This window comes from Marmota monax, unplaced genomic scaffold, assembly GCF_021218885.2.
Source record: "Marmota monax isolate L192 unplaced genomic scaffold, Marmota_monax_Labrador192_F-V1.1 WCK01_AAM20220418_F8-fsc00228, whole genome shotgun sequence".
NCBI classification, from domain to species: Eukaryota; Metazoa; Chordata; class Mammalia; order Rodentia; family Sciuridae; genus Marmota; species Marmota monax.
Genome location: NW_026695240.1, coordinates 2,167,510 through 2,194,318, shown reverse-complemented (window position 1 = coordinate 2,194,318; position 26,809 = coordinate 2,167,510). Strand labels below are relative to the sequence as shown.

Genomic DNA, 26,809 nt, shown 5'->3' with positions numbered 1-26,809 from the left:
TGAAATTTTTTCCTTTATTTCCTCAACACTCAGTTATTAGGGACTCAAGCCAACAGCATGCAGAGCTATGACTGGGCGAATAAGAGTCAGCTCCCACCACAGGCCCCCAAATACTAAGGGGCAGAATGCTAGGTCGTCTGATTCTAAAATCCATTATTTTTCCACTATATCAATACTTCTTATATCAATGCAAATATACATTAGTTTTTGTGACAGGTACTTTCCATCATACAGTTTTTGTAAGAAGATGGTGGATGGGAGGCCAAGAAGGAAGAGGACAAGGAAAGACTCTTCTGCCTCCACGACTACACAGGGTGAGCACCACTGGATTCTGAGTTTTCCTATTTTTAGAAGTACGTCTGATAAACCTTCCTAGAGAAACAAAGCTTGGACGAAAGGAACACATCAAATCACTTGTGGCAAATAAGAATCTCCTCTTTATTTCCCATATAGAAACTAGTTTCCAGATCTGGGTTGGAAAGGGCTTTGACCTGGTTCTAAATCTTTATGGGCCCTAGCATTGAGGGTCTATATTCTGATTACCAGGCATTTCTCCAGATGAGAATGAAAAGTTCTGACATCCAGCCAGTCCTGAATTAGAGAGTGGGAGTAAAGATGTAGGGCAATTCCTTGGTCAGGTGAATATCAGCCTGGGGCAGGCTCTTCCAGGCAAGTTCTAAGATTCCATACTGGGCAATGCCTATGGAAAGGATAGTATGCACATTATTCTGTCCAGGGAGGGGTATTACACCCTGGAACTTAAGAGGTCTTCTTTGGGTGTGAGAGCCCCCACAAACCAAGCAATAGAATAACCGCTCCCCAGGTACTAGATCCATGGCCTTTAGGGCCTCTTTGTAAATGATGTCTTGGGATCGAGGTTCCTCTCTCAGAAGCAGCTCTTGTAGCAGCCTCTGGATTTGGGGGGACTTAAGCTGGTACAGGTCCATGAGCTGGTGGAACTCTTTCATCCATGCAGTTGTATCACTGGCATATCGCTGCTGAAGCATCCGCAAAACATGGTACATGGCCACAAATGTCTCCCATCGAGGTACCTCTTCTTCCTTTTTTTTAGAGATGGGCTGTGTCTTCTTCTCCAACTTGGGCAATTTGGGAAACCTGCCCTTACCCTTAATATCCCATAAATCCTTTTGAAATATTAGTGCCAGGGTTTGTTTTTCCACAGAGGCATGGGGATCCAGAAAAATGTCTTTTGTGGTAGGATAAAAGTGTTGTGTCTCCATCTCTTTGAGAGCATCTGATAACTGCTGTATTCGTCTATTTCTGTAAGGCTCCCCCAGAAGATGCCAATTTATAGCCTTTGGGTCTATAAACCTCTTGGTCACTAATGGGGGCTTTGGTGTGGGGACAGCCAAAGGTTCTGGCCAACTCTCCTTTTCCTTTTTTTTTATAGGAGGAATCACTTTTAGGCGTTTTTGACTCATGAACTCCCTACTGGATTTTAAGGTCCCTGTGCTTCGTGATTCCATGGCCTGCTTGTGAGTGTACACAATGGCTTCAAGTTTTGCCTGATGCAGCCATTCTAAGTCTCCCTTTGAGGTGAGGTCTTTGAGGAGCTGACACAGTCTATGGAAACTATCCCTGGAAAGCTCTTCTCCTGCTTCCATCTGTTCTAGAACATTGTGGATCCACTCTACATCTGAGAGGCTTGCCTCTGGATATTTCCCAGCCAGGATTTGAGCAAGAGAGAATTGTACCTTAGTCTTTCCAATGAGAGATGGATGACGCTGCAAAAACCACTTCCACTTGGTACGTAGTAGTTTGCGTTTCTGAGCTTCCAGGGTCTCTTTAAATATGTGGGGCTTGAGTGGTGTCTTTATGTCCTGTTTTGGGGACTCCAAAATTTTATCTAAAACATATAGAGATGTGGGCTTATATATTGGTAACAGTTCTTTTTCTTCATCTATCACCTTTATCTTTGGGAATGTTCTAGATGTCTTGAGTACTGTTCCCAAGGATATCTGTTTTTCCAACAGTGGTTCTGGTATCTTCTTTCCCATCTCCAGAGCTTCTGAGATGCTTTTTCTGGAAGGGATTTTTCTGGAAGGGCTTGTGGCCTTTTCTCCCAAGGATATCTGTTTTACCAAAGGTGGTGCGGGTATCTTCTCTCCCATCTCCAGAGCTACTGAGATGCTTTTTCTGGAAGGGATTTTTCTGGAAGGGCTTGTGGCCTTTTCTCCCAAGGATATCTGTTTTACCAACGGTGGTGCGGGTATCTTCTCTCCCATCTCCAGAGCTTCTGAGATGCTTTTCCTAGAAGGGCTTTTGAGAACATCCAACTTCATAGCACTGCCTTTGTCTAGAGGGACACCTTGTACTACAGAAAGGATAATTTTCCTTCCTAGTAGTTGCTTTCCTCTTTCTTTTTGTAACTTAAGTAGTAGTTCTCTTTTTAAGATCTCTTTTTTCTTCACCACTTCTTCCAGTGATCTCTTTTTTTCTACCTCTTCTGTCTTGCTTTCTTCTTCCTTTTCTTCCTCACTCATGCTTTCTTCTTCCTTTTCTTCCTCACTCATGCTTTCTTCTTCCTCCTCAAACCCTCCCTCCTCCTCCTCCTGCTCCTCCTCCTGTACCGCCTTCTTTTTCATCTCCTTCATCTTCTTCCTCTTCTTTTCCTTCTCCTCCTCCTCCTCTTCCATCTCCTCCACCTCCTTTAGCTTCTCCTCTTCCTCTCCTTCTTCCTCCTCCTCCTCTTCCTCCTCCTCTTCCTCTTCTTTTTCTTCCTCTTCCTCCTCTCCTTTTTTCTCCTCTGCCTCAGATAAACTCTCTTGCTCTACTTCATCTAATAAGTTTTCTATTTCTTTAGAAAATATCTCTTCACTTTCCACCTCATCTGTTTGACCATAAACCTGTTCCTTTGGGGTAACAACTCCCTTTACCTGTTTTCTCTTTCTCCTCTCTTCTTTAAGGAGTGCAATTTCTTCTTTTATATCCTCTATTATTTCTTCCCTGTCTTCAGCCTGTGCGATTTCTCTATGTTCCCTGGCTAATCTTCTTTCTTCCTCAGCCGCTCTTTTCTCTAGTTTTCTCACTTTTCTCATCTCCTTGGCCAGTTTTCTCTGTTTCTTAGCCAGTTGCTTCTCATCTGTGGTCATTTCTTCATGTTCCTTAGAAAAATCCCACTCTTTGCTATCAAGTTTCTTCTGTTCCGTGCTCAACATGCTCTCCTTAACAAAGAGTGACCTCTTTAACTTGGTCAACTTTATTTTTTCCTGGGTTAGTTGCCTTTCATCACTGATAAGTTTTTGAAGATCCTTTAAGATTCTGCTGACTTTTCTTGTTTGCTTGGAAATATCCTTCTTTTCTTTCCTTAATGCTTTGGCTAACTTCCTTTCTTCTTCAGCATGTAGTCTCTGCCCTCTAGTATATTCCAGTTTTTCTTTGGCAATGTTCCTTTTCTCTGTAGCCAAAATCCTATCTTCATAGATTAGTATCTTCTCCTCTAGTGACAGTTTCTTCTTCATTTGTGCCATTTCAAGCTCAGTCAGTTTTGCCTGTTCGGGGATTTCTCCCATTGTGGAGAGCATTTCTATCTCATTCAACCTTGTCCTCTCTTGGACTACCTTCTGCATTTCTGTGTTCAATGCCTTTTCTTCCTTAGCAATATCCTGCTCTTCTCTGAGCAGCTTCTTCTCTTGAAACATTGCCTTCTTCTCCTCAGCCAGCTGCATCTTTTCCTGGGCTAATTTCACCTGTTTTTCACCCAAAATTGCATCTGTTTGAATCAGTTTCTTCTCTCTAGCAGCCAGTTTTTCCTTCTTCCGGGCCACTGCCTCGTGCTCCTTTTTCAGCCTCTGCTCTCCCTGAACTATTTTCTCCTTGTACACATCCATCTTAATCTTTAATTGAGCTAATTGCTCTCTCCCCTGGGAAATTTTTTCTTTAATATGGAGGAAATTATTTTTCCTCTGAGCCAATTTTTCTTTTTCCTGAGCCAATTTCTTCTTTTCTTCGGTGAGGTTCTCCTCTTTCTGGACCAGTCTCTTCTTATTCTGTGCAAGTTCTTCCTTGTTATGGTTCAGTGTTTGCCATTCCTGGGCGAGTTTCTCTTTGCTCTGCATCAGTTTCTCCCTTCTCTTGGCCAGGTCTTTCTCTTTCTCAGGCATTTTTTCCTTGTCCTGGGCCAGCTTATCCTCTTCTTGGATCAGCAGCTCTTCTTCTTGAGCCAGCTTATCCTCTTCCATAATCAGATTCACCTCGTGTGAGGCCAGTGTCTCCTCCTCCTGATCCAGTTTCTTCTTTTCTTCAACCAGTCTTCCTTCTTCCTCAATCAGTGGAATTTCTTTTCTAGCCAGTTCTTCCATGTTCCATGCTAGTCCCTTCAATTCTTTGCCCAGCTCCTTTTCTTGCCCTTCTAGACTTGTTTCCTTATAGGTTAGTATGTCCATTTTCTTGCCCAATACATTTTTTGTATCAGCTATTTTCTCTGCTTTCTTGGCTACTTTTTCCTCTTGTTGAGCTATTTTCTCTGATTTCTTGGCCAGTTTCTTCTTTTTCTGGGCTACTCGTTCTGCTTCCTGGTTTAGGTTCTCTTCCCTTTCAGCCAGTTTTTCCTCTTTATAGGCAAATGTCCCCTCTCCCTGGGCCATTTTCCCATCTCTCAGGAACGCTTTCAGATATTCTTGGGCAAGTTTTCTCTCTTCCTGAGCCAGTTTTCTCTCTTCTTGTGCAAGTTTCTCTTCTTCTTTTGCTAATTTTCTCTCTTCTTTGGCTCGTTTTCTTTCATCTTTGGCATGTTCCTTGTTTATCCTGGCTTGTTTCTGTTCTTCCTGGATCTGTCTCTGCTCTGCTGTGACCAACTCTTCTTCTTCCGACTCCTCAGATACTTCTTCCTCCAGGGTCCATTCTTTCTCATCCTTGGATTTGGATGGCATCAATCTTTCCCATATCTGCCTCCACTCATCCCATGTCAGCTTCTTCTTCTTCCCCTTCTGTGTTTCCTCATCTGGCATTAGCTCCCCTTCATCCTCCTCTTCCTGAACATGGCTACTGTCCCATTCTTGCTTCCATTCATCCCAGGGTATCTTCCTCTCATTGTAGGCCTGTCTCCACTGATCCCAGGATTTCTTCCATTCCTGCCATGACAGCTTCCTCTCAACCTTATCTTTTTTTTCTTCTGGCTTAACCACTTCCTTTTTGGGTTTAGCCCTTTTCCTAATTTGTTCAATTACCTCTCTCTCTTCTTTGATCATTTCCCTCTCTTTTTTACTTACTTTCTTTTCTTCCTGACTTTCTTTCTTCTCTTGCCTAGATACCTTCTTAGAGGGTTTTTTTTCGGGTTTCTTTTCTTCTTTCTTTGACTTTGGTTTTCCCTTGACTAGGTCACCTGATTCTAAAAATAAAACTTTCTTCTTTTTGCCTTTTTTTGTTATCACTTCTTCCAAGCCTTGCATGTCCTTTTCTTCCTTTTGCTCTTCTTCTTGTTCCTTTGATATCTCTTCCTTACCTCTAATTACCATGTCTTCTCTAATTGCTTCTTCATGGATAGAAATTGTTCTTTCCTCTGGCCAGACTTCGTCCCAGTCCTCATCCTCAAGTACTTCCTCGCTTTCTTTCTTCAGCACTGGGCAGATCTTCTGAAAGAGTTCCCAGCTAGGTCGCCGATCTGCCAGCATCTCCTGAGCCACAGTCACTAACTCCCTGTTTAGATCTTCTGACATTTTTGTTTGGGAACCAGATATCCTCAGGGTCATAAGACGACACAAGTCATCCCGCCATGTGGAGATATCTCCAGGGATAACCCTCTGGCCAGCCACTCCAGAAGCACCCCACCCAGAGACTTTAACTTTTTTTACAACTTGTTTTTCCACGACAGGATGTAGAGGTTCCTCAATGAACTCTTCAGGTTCTGATCTTTTCTTCTTGTGCACTTTTGTGGTTTTCTGAGCTGTTGCTTTCTTGCCTCTTTTGACACATGTTTTCTTCAGCATCTTCAGGGTCAGAGCAATGTGTTCCTTTGAAGAATCTCTATCTGAAAGTTCAGCCTCTCTTGAGCCTTTTATTAAACTGACAGTTGAAGACCTGGAAATTATGTCCTCTATCTCAACTGGTACCTCTTCACTTTCACCCTCTACAGGACCTGGCTCTATGCCAATCTGTTTAGTGTCTCCCTCTTTCATCCTTCTGAGACTTCGCAACCATTTTCGGGCTGCAAGGAAAATCAGGAGATGGAGGTAAGAAAAGTATAGGAAGCTAAATGAAACTCTTCCCAAATCTAATGTGAGCTAAGAGGAATTCCTATAGAAGAAGTAGCAAGAGAGAAGGCTAGGCCTTTAAAGGGAAGGGGGGAAAAAGCATTCTTCTTGCTATATTCTCAGCATATCCTACAATCCTAGAGAGATAGGCCTTGGAGTCTTCCTGGGTTTGGGCGGATTCTTCCAAAGAGAATTCTCTTCTAGGAAAGATCTTTTCATTTTTCTCTCTTCCCACCTATTATCTCTTGACCCATCATATCCCTAACTACCCTGCCTCTTGGAGACCCCGAGGCTTGGAACCGATCACCCTGTACATACTCTGCTTTCTGCCTCCTCCTCGGCTCCGTTTTGGACCTTTGCTGGGCTTGAATTCATATTCTTCAGAAAATGAAAGATGTTGTGTAGGAGGGTATATTTGTTCAGAAATCCTTGAGACATCCAAAGAAAAATCAGGCTTTTTATCTCCTTTTGCCAAGGTCAGATTTTCATTTAGTCGCTGCTCCACTTGAGTGTGAAGGATTTGGAGATCTGAGGGTCGCATCCCCAGCAGAAGATCCAGGGATTCCTCCCCAACCATCTCTTGCCTATAAAAGTCAAAGGAGAGGAAGAACTTTACTGAATCAAGAATAAGAAGGAAAATAGGGAGGAAAGAACTGCTGTGGAACAGTCAGGGGGTTTGGCGAAGTGACCACACAAGAGAGAGTGTAGGTAGATGTAAATGAAGGCCAAAAAGAAAAAAAAAAAAAAGTTTAGGAAGCCAAGATGGCAGTGACTGGAGGGATCTATATGAGGGCTCTTTCAGGAGCAGAAAAAAATAGAAAGTGAAACTTGAAGGGAGTAGAGGACAGACAAAAATAGGCAAAGAAATGAAGAAGAAGATGGTCTAAGAATAGAAAAAGGTTATAAAGAGAAGAAAGATCAGGACGCGCTAATAAACAGGGATGAGGAAACTCTAGCAATGAAAAGGAAGGGGAAATGTGGGAAGGGGAAAATAAAATAGAAATGTGGTGGTGTACGTCTAAAACCCCAACTTGGGAGGATGAGGTAGGAGGATCAAAAGTTTGAGACCAGCCTCAGTAACTTAGCAAGACCCCATCTCAAAATAAAATAAAAGGGCTGGGGATTAGTTCACTGGCCCTGGGTTCAACCCCCAGACTGAAAATAATACTAGTAGCAGTAGTAGTAGTAAATAATTGAGGAAGGCACAAAAAACTTACTGCATATCCCTGTAAGTTTCTTCTTTCTGGATCAAGTTTAAGAGTGAGGTCTTAGTGTGGATTCCAGTATCGGCCATAAGACTTAGTGCCTTGCTCCTCACTCTTTGGTCCTTATCCATTAATCCTTGAGCCAGAGGCAAGGCAAAGAGATGAGTAATCATTCCTAGACGCTTCAACCCTTCCCAGGCTAATTCTCGGATCAACGGGTTAGAATTGGTCGTATCATCCAGCAGACGATGGGCTGTCTCAGAGCGCAGGGGTGGAGACACCTGATAAGAGGCAAAGATTTGCCCTACTGCACCAATGCAGCATTGGTACTTCAGTGGGACAGCATGGATCATAACACCAAGGATTGTCTCAATCAGGCTACTAACAGCTATTTCATTCATTTCACTCATTTTTCTTCCCAGCCAACTGCGATTTGCTGCATCTGCAAGAAGACCCTCGTTTATATCCCTGATTATTCTTGATTTTATAAGGCTTTCATCCTCCTCCTGTGCAAATTCTCCTAGATCACTTACAGCTCTTCCCCTGCCATGCCAAAAGAAGAATGGTTCGGACTTTTCCCATTCCAATTCCCGCATGGGTGAGTGCAGATTGCACTGTAAGTATATTGGACATCCTTCTGGCCATAGACGGGCACGGATCACTGAGTTGGGGATGTAGCAGTCAGGGGCAAGGAGCCATTTCCTCCCATGACCAAAGTAGCATCGCAATATCTGATAAGGGTTGAGTCCATCCCAGTAAGTCAGCTGTAACTGGGGAGGAGCCACGTAATGGGTATGGTGAGGTTTTTTCATCTCTGTCCCGTCAGTTCCCGTCTTTTCCAAAGTATCATGTGTGGTGGTGCGCAGTAATACAGGGCCTCCATTTTTATCTTCTTCTATGACATGTGGCACAGAATGGTCAAAGGCAATGGCCCGCTTATTGACAAGAGTCTTCAGATCCACCAATTCCTGTTTTCTACGAACATGGTAGATATACTTGGGCACAAACATGGTCTCAAAGGAGAAGAAAAAGCCTGGTATAAAAGGCTTAGGGGCTTCTAGTACTTCATCTGTCATAGTCATAAAGGAAAGGCGGGACAGCACAGACGAGGGAAGCAGTTTTAAGCAAGATACCAGATACAGACTCTGGTTGAAAGTCACAAGCAGGTCACCCCGATCATTAGCAAAGCAGAGTGGGCCAAAGTGCAGTGAAGAGTCCAGCATGGCTATGAGTCTACCATGAAAGTCCCATATCCGGACAGAGCCATCAATACCACCTGTGACAAAAAGACTCAAGGGCAAGCAGACATCAAAGGATGTGATGGCACATTGGTGCAGAGGCAAAGTCTCAATGAACTTTGAGCTTTCCTGTGACACAGAAGACAGAAAATCATGGAACTTCCAGAGACGCAGGCAGCTGGTGTCTGTGATGGCACCCACAGACTTAGGCAATAGTATCAGGTGTTTTAGGTGACAGCTACTGAGAATGCTGGCAAGGGGCCGAAGTTGTACTCTGATCTCAGATAACACAGCTTCTGACAGGTGTATATAGTCATCCATTCCATAGGAACAGAGCAAAGTGTTTTCTCGGCTAGCAAGAATCCCTCCAGACATTGTAGAAAGTGCCAGTACAGCCCCAAAATGCACTAATTTCTCTACTCGGGCACAGCTGTGCTGGGAGAGCACTCTTATCATACCACTCTGGTGCCCAGAGAATATCAGTCCTTCTAGCCCCCGCCCCAGGTGGAAATGCCCATAAGCCAGGCATTGTACAAAGTCATGAGAATCTGGTGATGTGCCTAAAAGATACTTAGCTGGGCAAGGGCAGCGGGTTGTGTCAAATACTAGCACCTCTGAGCCACCTGTTGCCACAAAGAGCTCCTCTTTTCCTGAATCATAGGCCCAATCCACAGCATTGTCCAAGATTGAGAAGGGCCAGGTGAGAATCAGAAGCTCCCCTGTTAGTGGGGACACAAAGCGCAACAGGCCATCCTCTGTAGTACACAAGATCCGGAACCAGTTTTCTCCACAGCAGATTCGACGCACCTGCTGTGGAGTAGAACCACAGACGTTGAAGAGGGTATAGAAGAAAGGCAGACGGCGCAATGAAAAACTATGGGTAGTTTGGCAGAAGAAAGTAGTGTCATCAATGAACTGGAGGTCATACAGCTCCTCACCAAGTTCTAGTCGCCGAAGCAGGTTACCTGAAGTCAGGTTCCACTCCTTGATTGTGCCTTCTCTGCCAGCTGTTAGCAGGGTGTGGGCCTCTGGCCGGCTGTGAATACATACCACTAATGAGGAATGGGCCTTGAAACTGTGGAGGGGATGGCTTCGAGTGAGGTTCCATACCTGGATTTCCCCACTCTTGTTTCCAGCATAGAGAAAGCCCTGATCAATACAGGTGAAGCAGCAGGTGATAGAGGAGCCACTGCTGGATAGGAACTTCTTTGCCTCTCCCAGCTGGCCTTGGCCCTGGTGCTCAAGGACCCTCACTACAGTCTCACACAGAGCTAGGAGGGAGCCGTTGGGGCCATTCAGCACGATGTCCTGGACAACCTCGTCACCAGGCATGGAAAACATGTTGGCTATTTGGAGGCCCTTGCCACTTTGTTCAATGACCCAGGTGACCACGCCTCCCAGGATGCCAGACAGAAGCATTTTCACTTCTGGGTCATAGCAGAGGCAGTTGATATTGAAGCGACAGGGCACTATGCCTAGTGGCTTGAATGCCTGAAAGTGGTCTCCAAAAAGCCGCAGGAGCAGGTCACCACAGTAGACCACGAGGATATGAAAGGAACCTGCGTGGACCATTGACTGAATGGGTGGCAGTCGCTCAGTCATGGAGAATGTTTTTTTCTCAACCATGTCCTCAGATTTGCTCTTCATCCATACTACAGCCTAGAAGATAATAAGATGGAAACTGCCTAGAAACGATAAGAAAGGAGGAAAGGCCCAGATATTCAGCTACTTTTCCCTGTTCTTTTGCTAAGGAGGAATTTTACCCATGGTGATGGTAGGTGAAACTAGGGAGAGGTGGGAAGCTTGGGCTCCTTTTCCTATACTTAGCCTATTTAGAGGACCCCAGAAGTTTACTCAACATGGAGACTGTAATTGGAGGAAGGATGAAAGGGGAATCATGGGTCTAATCATATTTAAGATTGAAAGCTATCTGGGCATGGTCCCTTGAAAAATAGACTAAGAAGGAGAAGAAACGCAGTTTTACCTGTATTTCTTTTGTGTAGGATGTCACCCAAGAGAGGGAGGCAAAGAAGTAGGCCTCAGTGAAGTAATGACATACAACTGGCATATTTTGAGGATAACGAGATTCTTTAAACAGTGTCTGGGACCGGTCACTCAGCACAATTATTTCTTTATTTGAGTCATCTGAAGGCTATAGGGGAGAGAGATATGGCATTAGCAAAGAGGCCAGGGCACACACTACGCACTACATAAATTGTCAAAAAAAAAAATCACATTGACTAGGCACGTTGGCACAGTCCCATAATCCTAGTGACTAGGAAGGCTGAGGCAGAAGGATCACAAGTTTTAGTCCAGTCTTGGCAACCTAGTGAGATGTGTCTCAAAATTAAAATAATAGAGTGGCCCTGTATTTAATTCTCAATAATGCAAAAAAAATGTCACAAATCAATTCCCCAAATAATTTATCCTGCCCCTCCTAACTCCTGCCACATCTACATGTGTACATCTTAGCACTTAGAGGACATCTCCAGTTCACAAGAGTGTAACGGATCTCCTAACACATGAAGGAACCAGACTCCTCTAGGTCCTGTATGAGCAGATTTTATAGTGTGAGCACAAGGAAAAACTATGTTCTTCCCAACCTGAAATTAGCTACACCTGTCCTCACAAAAGTACATGTGTCATTAAAGGCATAACATCTAACAAATTACCCAAGTAAGTACATCACCTTATAGCCATGTGTAATATTACAGTGTCCCCAAAATCAATGCAGCTCTAAGTTATTAAATCTTAAAAATGCACAAATAAGACTTTTTAGGACAACCTATCTTGGCAGAAGAATAGCACATATATGATATGTATTATAGTGATGGAACATGAGCTGTGAAATGTACACCTGGGATCCATTTGTACACAGCCAGCAAATGTCCTTTTAAGGGGCTGGGGATGTGGCTCAAGTGGCAGCATGGTCGCTTGGCATGAGCAAGGCACTGGGTTCGATCCTCAGCACCACATAAAAATAAAATAAAGATATTGTGTCCACCTAAAACTAAAAAATAAATATTTTTTTAAAAATGTGCTTTTAAGAAGTCTGTAAACTTGGGGCTGGGATTGTGACTCAGCAGTGGAACACTTGCTTAGCACATGTGGGGCCCTGGGTTTGATCCTCAGCACCACCTAAAAATAAATGAATGGAATAAAGGTATTGTGTCCAACTACAACTAAAAAATATTAAAAAAAAAAAAAAAGAAGTCTGTAAACTTATTTAGAATTGATGGCCCACTTCCTCTTAAGGGGACAGCTCTCTTGATGGTCTACTCTGTTTACTTCTTGCTTTCATGGAGAGTCTATGACTCTTCTGAAGTGCTTATTACTGTTAAGATAGAGGCTAGCCAATAGCATGTTTATGCCACATTACCTTTTTTTCTTCTATGATGTCATTTACAGCGTTTTTAAAATCCTTCCATGTGGGAATGAGTCGGGGGGACGACATCACTTAGATTTCCCCTTGGTCCTCTTTAGGATTGTTGCTTAAAAATCTGTGGGAATCCAAAAGAAGGTTTTGAATCACAGTTACTTTTCAAGGAACCTAGGCATCAGAAAGCAAGAACTTTGAACATGGGTTTCTTACACACCTTGTGAATGTCAGAAACTATGCGCGAGACATATCTTCTCATTTAATCTTCATTATGCTTCAGTGAGGTAGGTATTACCCCATTTTACAGGTGAGAAAACTGACTCTTGGAGAGGATAAATAAAGGAGTTGGGATTGAATCTTAGCGTTTTCTTATCTAGGATATTCTAAGCAAAGGAAACAAACTTAGAAGAGGGGCTAGGAAAAAAACACCTTCACAGGCAAATGATGGTTCTTTGCTGGTTGTGGTGTATCAGGAGAGCATTTTGTGAGGACTATGGGGTTTTCAAAGTGTGGTCTCTGGATCTCCTGCACCAGGATTCCTGTCAGAGGGAGCAACATCTTCAATTACAGATTCTTTTTAAAAAAATATTGTTTTTTAGTTGTAGTTGGACACAATACCTTTATTTTTATTTATTTATTTTTATGTGGTGCTGGAGATCGAACCCAGTGCTTCGCATGTGCGCTGAGCTACAATCCCAGCCCCCCAAATACAGATTCTTATCCCAGCAACTTGGGAGGCTGAAGCAGGAGGATTACAGTCCTCTGCCAATCTAGGCAACTTAATGAGAACCCTATCTTAAAATAAAATTTTAAAAGGACTGGTGATGTAGCTCAGTGGTAAAGCACCCCTGGATTCAAAAACAAAACAAAGAAAGAAACAAAACTATAATGCAAATTCCTGGGCCCCTGTCTGAATCAGAACCATAAGGTAAAATCCAGGAAACTTCATCTGTAAAAAGCTCTCTAGGTAATTCTATAGACATTCAAGTCTTAACTACTGAAAGAGGAAGTGGAGGTAGGGGACACCTGGAATTAACAGCCCTACATAACAGGCTTCCCCAGGCTTGTGGCAGGAGGTAATAATTTTTTTTCCCCTACTCGCCTCTCTTAAATCAGCAACAGCATTTATTTATTATTATTATTATTATTATTATTATTATTATGTTGTAATTGGACACAAACCTTTATTTAATTTTATGTGGTGCTGAGGATCAAACCCAGTGCCTCACATGTGCTAGGTAAGTGCTCTACCACTGAGCCCCAGCCCCCATTCACGTAATAATTCCTTATAGAAGATAATCTGTTCATTGCCCGCTTCCCTGTTCACTTCTCTTTGGCCATTGTGAGGACAAACTTCTATGTTTCATAGTTGGATTGTGAATAAATGTCACTTCTAACAATGCCTTCTGTCAAGCAGTTTGTCATACTGGTGTGACAATTGGTTTCCTTTTTTTCATTAGTGAAATGAAAATGCCAATCTTTAATACTTTGCAGAATGGGTGCAAAGATCAAATAGGATTATTCATGTAAAACCCCTTTAAATATACCCTGATGCAGAACAATGACAATTGCTGGTTTTAGGCTGACCTAGTCCTGAGACAGATGACTACTCATTTCCTTTCCTACTTTGTTCCTCTGGAAACATAACAGCTGAGTTTATAGTCTGGCCAGCAGAGGGCAATGGAGGTCAACCTTGCCTGCTAGATCAAGAAAACATCAGCAGTTTAGAGAAATGATTCCTAAAGTGTGTTCCCTGGCCAGCAGCATCAGTATCACCTGAGTACTTGTTAGAAATACAAATTATTGAGCCAAACTCCAGAACTATTGAATTGAAAACTCTGAGAGTAAGGCCCAACAATTTGGGTTTCAACAAGCTCTGCTGCGGATCTTTTGCACCCTCACATGTGATGTTACTGTTTTTAATGTATTAAGAATTCTCAATCAGGAGCCGAGTTCCGGCTCCCGGAACCGTCCCGGAACCGCCCTGGCTCCGGGCTGCGGAGCCTGCGGAGGCTGCTTCTTGGACCCTGCTAATATCAGAGCAAACACGAAACACCAAGAGGCCGAGTTCCGGCTCCCGGAACTGAGCCCGCGGGGACTGCTTCTTGGAGCTTACACTTGTAGGAGCTTACACCGAGCACAGAGCGGCCGAGTTCCGGCTCCCGGAACCGTCCCGGAACCGCCCTGGCTCAGGGCTGCGGAGCCCGCGGAGGCTGCTTCTTGGACCCTGCTACTATCAGAGCATACACCAAACACTAGGCGGCCGAATTCCGGCTCCCGGAACTGAGCCCGCGGGGGCTGCTTCTTGGAGCCTACACTTATAGGAGCTTACACCGAGCACGGAGCGGCCGAGTTCCAGCTCCCGGAACTTCCCTGGACCGGGGCTGGGAGCCCGCGGAAACTGTGTCTCGGTCCGGGTCCTGCTGAGGGCAGGTCAGGACTCACCCATTGCTTGGGTTGCCTGGCAAGGGGAACGAAATGCTGCCATTCGCATAGGATACCAACATGGCAGAGATCTGATGTCAGCAGAAAGCGGTGGAGGAGAGATCTTCATCAATACCAGCGGTGACATAAGCAGTTGGTCTCCTGGTAAGGGGGGTGAGGCTCAGTCACCCGAGTCTCCTCAATTTGTCCTCGAGCCAGAGGGAAGGAGCCGGGCCGCCGCCAGCCCCCGGAGCAGGCCCAGCGGCTCGCCAGCGTGGTGACCGCGTGACCCCAATTGGAGAGGGGGCGGAGCGGAGCCGCCACCCACACCCGCCAGGTGGGCAGACCCACGACCCAGTAGTACATGGGCGTGGTAGGAGGGGCAGGGCAGAGCCGCCCTTCGCGCTTGCAAGGTAAACAGACCTGTGACAGCCTGGCGGGTCAGGCCCAGTGGCCTGCCAGTGTGGTACACACGTCACCCCAACTCGAGTAGGGGCAGAGCAGATCCTTATCCCACGCCCGGATCAGGCCCTGCCGGTGTGGTGGTCACGTGACCCCAATTGGAGTGGGGGTGGAGCGGAACCGCCACCCGTGCCCGCAGGGTGAGCAGACCAGTGATCAACCTGCAGATCAGGCCCAGGGGTCCGCAGGCGTGGTAGGAGGGGCAGGGCAGATCCGCCGCCCGCGCCTTCAAGGTAGGCAGACCTACAACAGACCTGCGGATCAGGCCCAGGAGCCTGCCGGCGGGGTACAAATACCACCCTAATTGGAGTAGTGACAGAGCAGAGTCGCCTCCCTTGCCAGGAACAGACCCAGCATCCTGCAGGCAGGGTAGTCACGACACCCCAGTTGGAGTAGGGGCAAAGCAGAGCCTCCACTCGTGCCCGAAAGGTGGGCAGATCTGCGACCGACCAGCAGGACAGGCCCAGTGGCCTGCTGGTACGACAGACACGTCACCCCAATTGGAGTAGGGGCAGAACAGAGCCGCCACCAGCTCCCAGAACAGGCCCAGTGACCTGCCGGCGTGGTAGCCACGACACCCCAATTGGAATAAGGAGAGAGCAGAGCCGCCGCCCGCACCTGCAGGAAAGATACGCAAGCAGTATGAAAAGACAAGGAAAGAAAGGACCACAAGCAATGCAGGTCAACGCAACTTTAGAAGAGGTAACAGCTGCAGCAGATGGAATGTCAGATAAAGAATTCAGGATATACATGCTTCAGATGATCTGGAGTATCAAGGAAGACATTAAACAGCAAAATCAGACAATGAAAGATCACTTCGACAACGAATTACGCAAACAAATCCAGGAAGCAAAGGATCAACTATACAGGGAGATAGAGGTTATAAAAAACAAGCAATCAGAAATCCTAGAAATGCAGGAAGCAATAAACCAACTTAAAAACTCAATGGAGAATACTACCAACAGAGTAGAACATTTAGAAGATAGAACATCAGACAATGAAGACAAAGTATTTCAACTGGAAAAGAACATAGACAGCTCAGCAAGACTGTTAAGAAACCATGAGCAGAACATCCAAGAAATATGGGATAACATTAAGAGACCAAACTTAAGAGTCATTGGGATACAGGAAGGTACAGAGCTCCAAACCAAAGGAATGAGCAGTCTATTCCATGAAATAATACAAGAAAACTTCCCAGACTTGAAGAATGAGACAGAATCCCAAATCCTAGAAGCCTACAGGACGCCGAATGTGCAAAATCATAAGAGATCCACACCTAGACACATTATAATGAAGATGCCCAACATACAGAATAAGGAGAGAATTTTAAAAGCTACAAGAGAAAGGAAGCAGATTACATTTAGGGGCAAGCCAATCAGGATAACAGCTGATCTTTCAACACAGACTCTGAAAGCTAGAAGATCCTGGAATAACATATTTCAAACACTGAAAGATAATGGGTTCCAACCAAGAATTGTGTATCCAGCGAAATTAAGCTTCAGGATGGAGAATGAAATTAAAACCTTCCACGATAAACAAAAGTTTAAAGAATTCGCAGCTAGAAAACCATCTCTTCAAAACATCCTCGCCAAAGTATTACAGGAAGAGGAAATGGAAAATAACAATGAAAACCAACAGTGGGAGGTAGGACAGTAAAGGGGGGGGGAAACAATCAAAGAGGAAAACAAACAATGTTTAGTAACAGAAATAAACAAATATGGCTGGAAGAACAACCCATATCTCAATAATAACCCTAAATGTTAATGGCTTAAACTCACCAATTAAGAGACACAGGCTAGTAGAATGGATCACAAAACAAGACCCAACAATATGCTGCCTACAGGAGACGCATTTGATAGGAAAAGACATACATAGGCTGAAGGTGAAAGGTTGGGAAAAATCATATCACTCATATGGACTTCGGAAACAAGCAGGCGTGTCCATACTCATATCAAATAAAATAGATTTCAAGCCAAAGTTAATCAAAAGAGATAAAGAGGGACACTACATACTGCTTAAGGGAACCATACACCAACAAGACATAACAATCATAAATATTTATGCCCCAAACAATGGTGCAGCTATGTTCGTCAAACAAACTCTTCTCAAGTTCAAGAGTCTAATAGACCACCACACCATAATCATGGGAGACTTCAACACACCTCTCTCGCCACTGGACAGATCTTCCAAACAAAAGTTGAATAAGGAAACTATAGAACTCAATAACACTATTAATAACCTAGACCTAATTGACATATATAGAGTATACCACCCAACATCAAGCAGTTACACTTTTTTCTCAGCAGCACATGGATCCTTCTCAAAAATAGATCATATATTATGTCACAGGGCAACTCTTAGACAATATAAAGGAGTAGAGATATTACCATGCATCTTATCTGATCATAATGGAATGAAACTGAAAATCAACGATAAAAGAAGGAAGGAAAAAGCATACATCAATTGGAGAATGAACAATAGGTTACTGAATGATCAATGGGTTATAGAAGACATCAAGGAGGAAATTAAAAAATTCTTAGAGATAAATGAAAACACAGACACAACATATCGGAATCTATGGGACACATTGAAAGCAGTTCTAAGAGGAAAATTCATTGCTTGGAGTTCATTCCTTAAAAAAAGAAAAAACCAACAAATAAATGATCTCATACTTCATCTCAAAATCCTTGAAAAAGAAGAGCAAAACAACAGCAAAAGAAGTAGAAGGCAAGAAATAATTAAAATCAGAGCTGAAATTAATGAAATCGAAACAAAAGAAACAATTGAAAAAATTGACAAAACTAAAAGTTGGTTCTTTGAAAAAATAAACAAAATCGACAGACCCTTAGCGATGCTAGTGAAGAGAAGAAGAGAGAGAACTCAAATTACTAGCATACGGGATGAAAAAGGCAATATCACAACAGACACTTCAGAAATACAGAAGATAATCAAAAACTATTTTGAATCCTTATACTCCAATAAATTAGAAGATAGTGAAGGCATAGATAAATTTCTTAAGTCATATGATCTGCCCAGATTGAGTCAGGAGGATATAGAAAACCTAAACAGACCAATATCAATTGAGGAGATAGAAGAAACCATCAAAAGACTACCAACTAAGAAAAGCCCAGGTCCCGATGGGTATACAGCAGAATTTTACAAAACCTTTAAAGAAGAACTAATACCAATACTTTTCAAGCTACTTCAGGAAATAGAAAAGGAGGGAGAACTTCCAAATTCATTCTATGAGGCCAACATCACCCTGATACCTAAACCAGACAAAGACACTTCAAAGAAAGAAAACTACAGACCAATATCTCTAATGAACCTAGATGCAAAAATCCTCAATAAAATTCTGGTGAATCGGATACAAAAACATATAAAAAAAATTGTACACCATGATCAAGTAGGATTCATCCCTGGGATGCAAGGCTGGTTCAATATACGGAAATCAATAAATGTTATTCACCACATCAACAGACTTAAAAATAAGAACCATATGATCATCTCGATAGATGCGGAAAAAGCATTTGACAAAGTACAGCATCCCTTTATGTTCAAAACTCTAGAAAAACTAGGGATAACAGGAACATACCTCAATATTGTAAAAGCAATCTATGCTAAGCCTCAGGCTAGCATTATTCTGAATGGAGAAAAACTGAAGGCATTCCCTCTAAAATCTGGAACAAGACAGGGATGCCCTCTCTCTCCACTTCTCTTCAACATAGTTCTCGAAACACTGGCCAGAGCAATTAGACAGACGAAAGAAATTAAAGGCATAAAAATAGGAAAAGAAGAAATTAAATTATCACTATTTGCAGATGATATGATTCTATATCTAGCAGACCCAAAAGGCTCTACAAAGAAACTATTAGAGCTAATAAATGAATTCAGCAAAGTGGCAGGATTTAAAATCAACACGCATAAATCAAAGGCATTCCTGTATATCAGCGACAAATCCTCTGAAATGGAAATGAGGACAACCACTCCATTCAAAATATCTTCAAAAAAAATAAAATACTTGGGAATCAACCTAACAAAAGAGGTGAAAGACTTATACAATGAAAACTACAGAACCCTAAAGAGAGAAATAGAAGAAGATCTTAGAAGATGGAAAAATATACCCTGTTCATGGATAGGCAGAACTAACATCATCAAAATGGCGATATTACCAAAAGTTCTCTATAGGTTTAATGCAATGCCAATCAAAATCCCAATGGCATTTCTTGTAGAAATAGAGAAAGCAATCATGAAATTCATATGGAAAAATAAAAGACCCAGAATAGCAAAAACAATGCTAAGCAAGAAGTGTGAATCAGGCGGTATAGCGATACCAGACTTCAAACTATACTACAGAGCAATAGTAACAAAAACAGCATGGTACTGGTACCAAAACAGGCGTGTGGACCAATGGTACAGAATAGAGGACACAGAAACCAATCCACAAAACTACAACTATCTTATATTTGATAAAGGGGCTAAAAGCATGCAATGGAGGAAGGATAGCATCTTCAACAAATGGTGCTGGGAAAACTGGAAATCCATATGCAACAAAATGAAACTGAATCCCTTTCTCTCGCCATGCACAAAAGTGAATTCAAAATGGATCAAGGAACTTGATATCAAATCAGAGACGCGCCGTCTGATAGAAGAAAAAGTTGGCTACGATCTACAGTCAGTGGGGTCGGGCTCCAAATTCCTCAATAGGACACCCATAGCACAAAAGTTAATAACTAGAATCAACAAATGGGACTTACTCAAACTAAGAAGTTTTTTCTCAGCAAAAGAAACAATAAGAGAGGTAAATAGGGAGCCTACATCCTGGGAACAAATCTTTACTCCTCACACTTCAGATAGAGCCCTAATATCCAGAGTATACAAAGAACTCAAAAAATTAGACAATAAGAGAACAAACAACCCAATCAACAAATGGGCCAAGGACCTGAACAGACACTTCACAGAGGAGGACATACAGTCAATCAACAAGTACATGAAAAAATGCTCAACATCTCTAGCTGTCAGAGAAATGCAAATCAAAACCACCCTAAGATACCATCTCACTCCAGTAAGATTGGCAGCCATTAGGAAGTCAAACAACAACAAGTGCTGGCGAGGATGTGGGGAAAAGGGTACACTTGTACATTGCTGGTGGGACTGCAGATTGGTGCAGCCAATTTGGAAAGCAGTATGGAGAGTTCTTGGAAAGCTGGGAATGGAGCCACCATTTGACCCAGCTATTCCCCTTCTTGGTCTATTCCCTAAAGACCTAAAAAGAGCATGCTACAGGGACACTGCTACATCGATGTTCATAGCAGCACAGTTCACAATAGCAAGACTGTGGAACCAACCTAGATGCCCTTCAATAGACGAATGGATAAAAAAAATGTGGCATTTATACACAATGGAGTATTACTCTGCATTAAAAAATGACAAAATCATAGAATTTACAGGGAAATGGATGGCATTAGAGCAGATTATGCTAAGTGAAGCTAGCCAATCCCTAAAAAACAAATGCCAAATGTCTTCTTTGATATAAGGAAAGTAACTAAGAACAGAGTAGGGACGAAGAACAGGAGAAGAAGATTAACATTTAACAGGGATGAGAGGTGGGAGGGAAAGGGAGAGAGAAGGTAAATTGCACGGTAATGGAAGGAGACCCTCAGGGTTATACAGTGGAGGGGGTAGAGAGAGAGGAGGGGAGGGGAGGGGAGAGGTGGGGAGGGGGGAGGGTGGATGATGGGAAAGGCAGCGGAGCACAACAGACACTAGTATGGCAATTTGTAAATCAATGGATGTGTAACTGATGTGAATCTGCAATCTGTGTATGGGGTGAAGGTGGGAGTTCATAACCCACTAGAATCAAAGTGTGGAATATGATATGTCAAGAAATTTGTAATGTTTTGAACAACCCACAATAAAAAATTAAAAAAAAAAAAAAAAAAAAAAAAAAAAAGAATTCTCAATCAGTATGGCCTGGGCCTCCCAAAGCAAAGTCAGTACAACCCATCCCCTGGTATGACTTAAGCCTTGGTTTGTGTTGCACAGAGACTAGATGATGGGATTTGGGGGAAAGCAGCAAGCAAAGCTTACCATCAGGAGTGGGGGTGTGGTTCAGTGGTAGAGTGCTTGCCTGGCATGTGTAAGGCACTGAGTTCGATTCTTAGCACCACATATAAATAAATAATTAAAATAAAGGTCCATTGACCTTTACTAAAAAAAATAAACTACTATCATCATCTTGCATGTATAGAGTGGTAGAGCCCACAAAAAAAACTTCACGTTTATTACATCATTGTTGTTATTATTTTGGTGGTAGTGGTACTGGAGATTGAACCAGGGCCTTGAGCATGCTAGACAAATGCTCTGCTACTAAGATATATCCCAGCCCTTTTATTTTGAGACATAGTCTTGCTAAATTGCTAAGGCTGGTTTTGAAGCCTCAGCTTCTTGAGTAACTGTGATTATGGGTGTACACCACCATGCGCGGTTCCTTAGTTTTTTTTTGTTTTTTTTTTTTTTTTTTTGGTACCAGGGATTGAACCCAGGGCTGCTTAATCACTGAGCGCTTTTTGTTTTTTATTTTGCAACACTAAGTTGCTTAGGGTCTTGCTAAGTTGCTGAGGCTGGGTTTGAACTTACAATCCTCCTGCCTCAGACTCCCAAGTTGCCAGGATTATAGGCATGCAATCACTGCACATGGCTTTCATTAGTTGAAGTAATTCTGAGTGGTTGATCTTCTTTTCATTGTACACATGAGCAACATGCACTTGGATGCATTTGATGCTACACAGGGAAGATTCAAGACTAAGAGCCATTTCACAATTCTGGATTCTATATTAGAAGAGGATGAGGTTCTGCCAGAGGATACTAAGGAAGCTCTCTGACCCCCAAATCCACTCACAGTGGGAATTGGGGACTTTAGTGTTCCTTCTTTCTCTTTCCATTCTTCTAGGCTGAATGCTATGTTCCTATTTTCCCCCCATTTTCTTTCCTTTCATCTCTACATTCAATACTCATTTGGACGGTCTTTTTTTTTTAAATTTTTTTTTTAGTTGTTGATGGACTTTCATATTTATTTATTTATATGCAGTGCTGAGGATGGAACCCAATGCACGTGCTAAGCAAGTACTTCACCACTGAGCTACAACCCAGGCCCTCATTTAGACCATATTTAAGGAGACAGCATGATCTGCTTCGATCTTGAACATCAGTGGATGGCTATATGGGCCAGCCCAGCCCTATAGCTTGGGCTTACCTCACTAGTTCCTTCTGGAGGCCCCAGAGTTGAAAGTAGTCTTCTATAGCAAATTTGCAGTCACTACCTTTAGTTCTTGTTGTTCCATGTATCTTCTTTGGGTCCTACTTCTGGAACAGGGCTGGGGAGTGAGTTAGAAAAGGCCTTCAAAACCCAGGGGTTTGTGGGTTCAAGTAATTCTCCTGCTTCAGCCTCCAAATTGCTTGTGCCTGACTTGTATCTGTTTAAAAATACCAAGTACTGTGAGTACATATAACAAGAAAACTTGACCATCCAAAAGGAGGGTGGTGTGTGCTCCACAATTTGAGGTAGGGCCATGCATGGTTTATACAGCCTTGCAGGTAATGTCTCACAGGGTGCAAAGACCAGCTGGCACCAGAATGACCCAATCACAGAAGCAAACTTGGCCTACTCTGTTCTTAAATGACATTATTGCTAAGGAGCCCAAGTTTGTCCCCAGGGCTTTCAAGAAATTTCATAGTTAGGGTTGGGGCTGCAATTAACTTAACCTTATGGAAGAAAACAATTTTCCAGGCTGACAAATACATTAACAGGGTTTGCTAGTTTCATTTGGGTAGAAGAGTTACCCAGTATCTTTGGGAGTAATGATAGCTAAATTATGGAATCATAATTTAGCTATCATTACTGTAAAGTGGTAACCAGGCATGTTACACATATTGTTTAAATTCTTAGGATGATTCCATAATTTAGCTATTATCCCCTCTCCCTTTAATACTTTTTTTTTTTGTGGGTCGGGGTACTCGGGATTGAACCTGGGGCACTCTACTACTGAGCTACATCCCCCTTTTTTGTATTTTATTTAGAGACAGAGTCTCACTGAGTTGCTTAGTGCCTTGCTAAATTGCTGAGGCTGGGGGCTGGGGTTGTGGCTCTGTGGTTAGAGTGCTTGCCTAGTGAGGCACTGGGTGCAGTCCCCAGTACCACATAAAAAAATTTAAAATAAAGGTACTGTGTTCATCTACAACTAAACATATTTTAAAAAAATAAATAAATTGCTGAGGCTGGCTTTGAACTCACAATCTTTCTGCTTCAGCCTCCCAAGTGGTGCGTTTACAGGCCTGCACCACTGTGCCTGGCTCTTTTAATATATTTTTAAGAGGTAATGGTAAAAATTATTTAAAACATCCCAAGGGCACTATAAGGAACAGAAAATCACCTTGTCCTGTTTCCTCTTCACAGAGGTGACCCTGGTTGTTTTTCCTGTATCTATCTTTCTCTGTTGGTACTAGATATTGAATCCAGGGTTGCTTAATCATCGAACCACATCCCCAGCCCTTTTTTATATTTTATTTAAAGAGAACATTTCTCTGAGTTGCTTAGGGCCTTGCTAAATTGCTGAGGCTGGCTTTGGACTCAATCCTCCTGCTTCAGCCTCCCAAGCTGCTGGGATTACAGGCATGCACCACCTAACCCAGCTTTCCTCTGTCTTTCTAAAGGTGTTCTGTACATACATAAGCATGTGTGTGAAAACGATTCTTTTTTCTATATGATAGTATACTATGTGCAAGGTTCTACCCATTTTCCCTCATAAGTAGAGATTAACTCATTCATACATATAGCTTTACCTCATTTTTCAAAAGTTGTTAGCAGGAGGGCATTCTACTGTGTGGCTGAATTATTTATTTATCCGAATGTCTATTAATGCACATCAGGCCATTCTATTTTCTTTCAACATATTTAAATATATTTCCATTCTGTGTAACTTGGAATAATATTTTGGATATATTTGGGCTAAATAAGTTATTCAAATTGTTACTTGTTTTATGCAGAATTTAACATTGCACATGTAACTTGCATTACCTTTCTGTGATATAGTACTGCTTGTCCTTGTCACTGTCTGGTGGTGGCCTATATCCCTACTGAACTGAGAGCTCTCTGAAGGAAGGAACTTAATCTGTCAGGCCTCTCAGAGGTGCAGAAGTGCTCTGGAGACGGGAGCTGCACCTGACAATGGAGTAGGTGCTTAATAAATTTTTATTGAATGAATGGGCAATGAATGACCCTCTGCCCACTCCCAGGAAGAAATACATGCTTCCCAGCTCCAACTCGGATGGAGCATCTTCAGCAGGCTGAGGTAGGAAGGGTACTGATGGGCTTCTTGACCACAGTCATGAATTCCAGTCAATTTCCTCAGTAACCCAGATAGAGGAGTGGAAATATTGAAAGAAAGAAAGAAAGAAAAGAAAGAAAAGGAAAGGAAGAAAGAAAGAAAAAAAGAAAGAAAAAAGAAAGAGCGGGGCACAGTGGCGCACACCTGTAATCCCAGCGGCTCAGGAGGCTGAGACAGGAGGATCGCGAGTTCAAAGCCGGCCTCAGCAACCGCGGGGCGCTAATCAACTCAGTGATACCCTGTCTCTAAGTAAAATACAAAAGAGGGCTGGGGATGTGGGTCAGTGGTTGGGTGCCCCTGAGTTCAATCCCCAGTACCAAGAAAAAAAAATCTAATGTTTGATTTTGTGGGCACGTAGTCTAATTTTGGACAAAATTTCCCAGGCTGTGAATACTCAACACCTTCCAAGGGTAATTTAGTTACCAATGAATGAATGGAGAATAAAGCCTGGGCAAGTCCTCTAGGTCGTGGGCCTGAGGCTCTCATGGGTGGAGAGTTCTGCAGCCGCCAAGGCTGGGGAGAGACCACAGACCCAAGGCCCCCAGCACTCGGGCGTCTGGGCCCTCCGAGTTTGCGGGAGGGTAGGCGTGACCGCCTCTTTACCGCAGGGGCCGCGCCAGTTACCTGCGACGGATTCCCTACAAGGGATGGGTAAGACGTGTGTAGCAGCACCCAGGAGCTCCTCAGGGTTCACTAGGAGACCTAGGGGGAGCGTCTGAGAATCTATCTTGCGGATGCTGGGAGAGAAGTTTTTACCATTATCTCAATAAAACGGTCAGCCCCGCAACCCCTCGCACAGCAGACTGAAAGAGGTGAGGGGCGTGAGTGCGCGTGCGCTCTGGCGCGCGTATGCGCTCGGAGGGGTTAAAAAACAACAAAAATCGTCCCGCGTTAATTTAGGCCAGAGTCGGCTGGTGAGCGCGCGTGCGCGAATAGTCGCTCTCGCCCACCTGCCCTCTCCGAGGGGGTCTAGCGCACGGCTTGGCTTCCTTGGCGCTTCTGGAAGCTCGCGCCCTCGGGGTAAGTGACTCACGCCTTGCGGAAAGGAGGGTAGAGGGTTAGCCGAGTGAAGGGACGAGGCTGACGGCTCGGGGGGAAAGGAGAAACAGCTCTGGCAGAGCGACGAGCGCGTCTCTAGGGCTCGCGTCGCCACGAGACGCAACACACACACACGCCCCTCGGGGCTGCGGAAGTTCTCTGGAGACCGGAGCCACACGGAGGCTATCAGTGGACTACGTTTCCCAAAAGGTGGCGCGGTGGCGCGCCTACTGCTCCCGGCAGCCCCCGCGCGCCAACCCAGCTCTTTTTCAGCTCGCTGCCTCTTAGTGAGAAACTACAGTTCCCAGGAGGCCTTGCGCGAGGCGGCTTGGAAGTGGGCAGCCTGGAAGTCACTCGGGCCACTGGAGCTGGCGGCGTCTCCAGCGAGCGGCGCGGAGCTGGACGTCGCGGTCGAGGGCCCCGCGGGGCGGGCAGCCGGGACGCCCAGGTGTGTGGCTTCAGGTGCAGTAGCGGCCTTGCGCAAGGCTGGTGGGGAATTGGAGAATGCTTGGACCCCGGGGGGTCAGTGCGGGCGGGCGACAGGGCGACCGGCTGGGTATGGGCACCGGCTGGTGGGGGGGGGGGGGCGGTTCCGGGATTCACGCCCTCCGGACCCGGCGGGACTCGGGCCGGCATGGCTCAACTTTCCAGAAGTGCAACCCACCTGGCGCTGTGGTGGAGAAGCTTGGAGTCGGGGAGCTGTGGGTGCACGTCCCGGCTCCGCCACTCGGGAGCTGTGGTCCGAGGAAAACGCGCCGAACCTCAATTTTCCCTTCAATAAAACGGGGAAGGAGATGGTCTTTTGCTGGGGATTCTGATGGGATGCTGAGATCCGGCGAACAAAGCATTTGCTTCACAGAATGTACTTATTATGTGTTTGCGTTGTTGGCTTCTGGAGAGATGAGGCAAAGATGGTATTGATTGCATAGGGTGACGGTTAGTTGAGCGTGTTCATGTGAGGAGCCGAGTCCATAGTTAGCAGTCAATGCAGGTAGTTGCGGTTATTAGATTATTTTGTGAAGCACTTTGGTTTGTGAAGCAGAGAGACAGATTCAGATTTAGCTGAGTGACCTTGGACAACTGACTTCACTTCTCAGTGCCTCGGTTTCTCTATCTATAAAATGGAGAGTTAAATAGCACCCACTTTCTAAAGTTGCTTTGAAAATGTATTGAACAAACCACGTTTGAAATGCTGAGCGCTGCAGCTGGTATATAGTACTGAGCGGATGGAATCATTTATTCAACGTTTTCCTAGTGGCCCATAAACCCTCTTAGAGTGGGGCTCTGGCTGTAGTCTTGGTTTTCCCAGCGGGTCAGACTTAGCACTGGTCCAGTTGATTTCCCCTCCTGTGATCTCAGGTTCTTCGTTTATAAAAATGGACAATAACAATATCACCCTGAGCAGGTTGTAAGGATTTGTGGAGATTGTATTCCCAGTCTGAGCCATCCCTCACTAAGTAGCAGC

General features: G+C 44.1%; 2 protein-coding genes across 4 annotated transcripts in view; one reads left to right on the top strand and one right to left on the bottom strand.

Annotated features, from left to right (window-relative positions):
• Wdr87 (WD repeat domain 87) lies at positions 1-22,665 on the bottom strand. Its single transcript, XM_046440262.2, has 6 exons — positions 22,176-22,665; positions 12,035-12,155; positions 10,640-10,807; positions 7,430-10,314; positions 6,531-6,796; positions 1-6,166 (listed from the first exon to the last, which is right to left on the bottom strand). Exons 2-6 carry the CDS (start codon positions 12,107-12,109, stop codon positions 597-599), a joined length of 8,964 nt encoding a protein of 2,987 aa, XP_046296218.1. The 5' UTR covers positions 12,110-12,155; positions 22,176-22,665; the 3' UTR covers positions 1-596.
• Positions 22,666-25,273: 2,608 nt separating this feature from the next.
• Sipa1l3 (signal induced proliferation associated 1 like 3) overlaps positions 25,274-26,809 on the top strand; it is a 234,358-nt gene continuing 232,822 nt past the window's right edge. For 2 of the 3 annotated variants that reach the window (XM_046440085.2, XM_046440081.2), the window contains exon 1: positions 25,640-25,792. The gene's annotated coding sequence lies outside the window, so the exon portion shown is untranslated. Of the gene's footprint in view, positions 25,327-25,639; positions 25,793-26,809 lie in introns of those variants that run through there. The other variant, XM_058577612.1, reaches the window with a different exon arrangement.

Coding starts and splice junctions, on each gene's coding strand:
- Wdr87 (XM_046440262.2), bottom strand. CDS start 12,109: ATGTCGTCCCCCCGACTCATTCCCACATGGAAGGATTTTAAAAACGCT. Junction 10,808..12,034: donor ACATCATAGAAGAAAAAAAG/GTAATGTGGCAT, acceptor TCTCCCCTATAG/CCTTCAGATGACTCAAATAA. Junction 6,797..7,429: donor GAAACTTACAGGGATATGCA/GTAAGTTTTTTG, acceptor TGACTTTTATAG/GCAAGAGATGGTTGGGGAGG.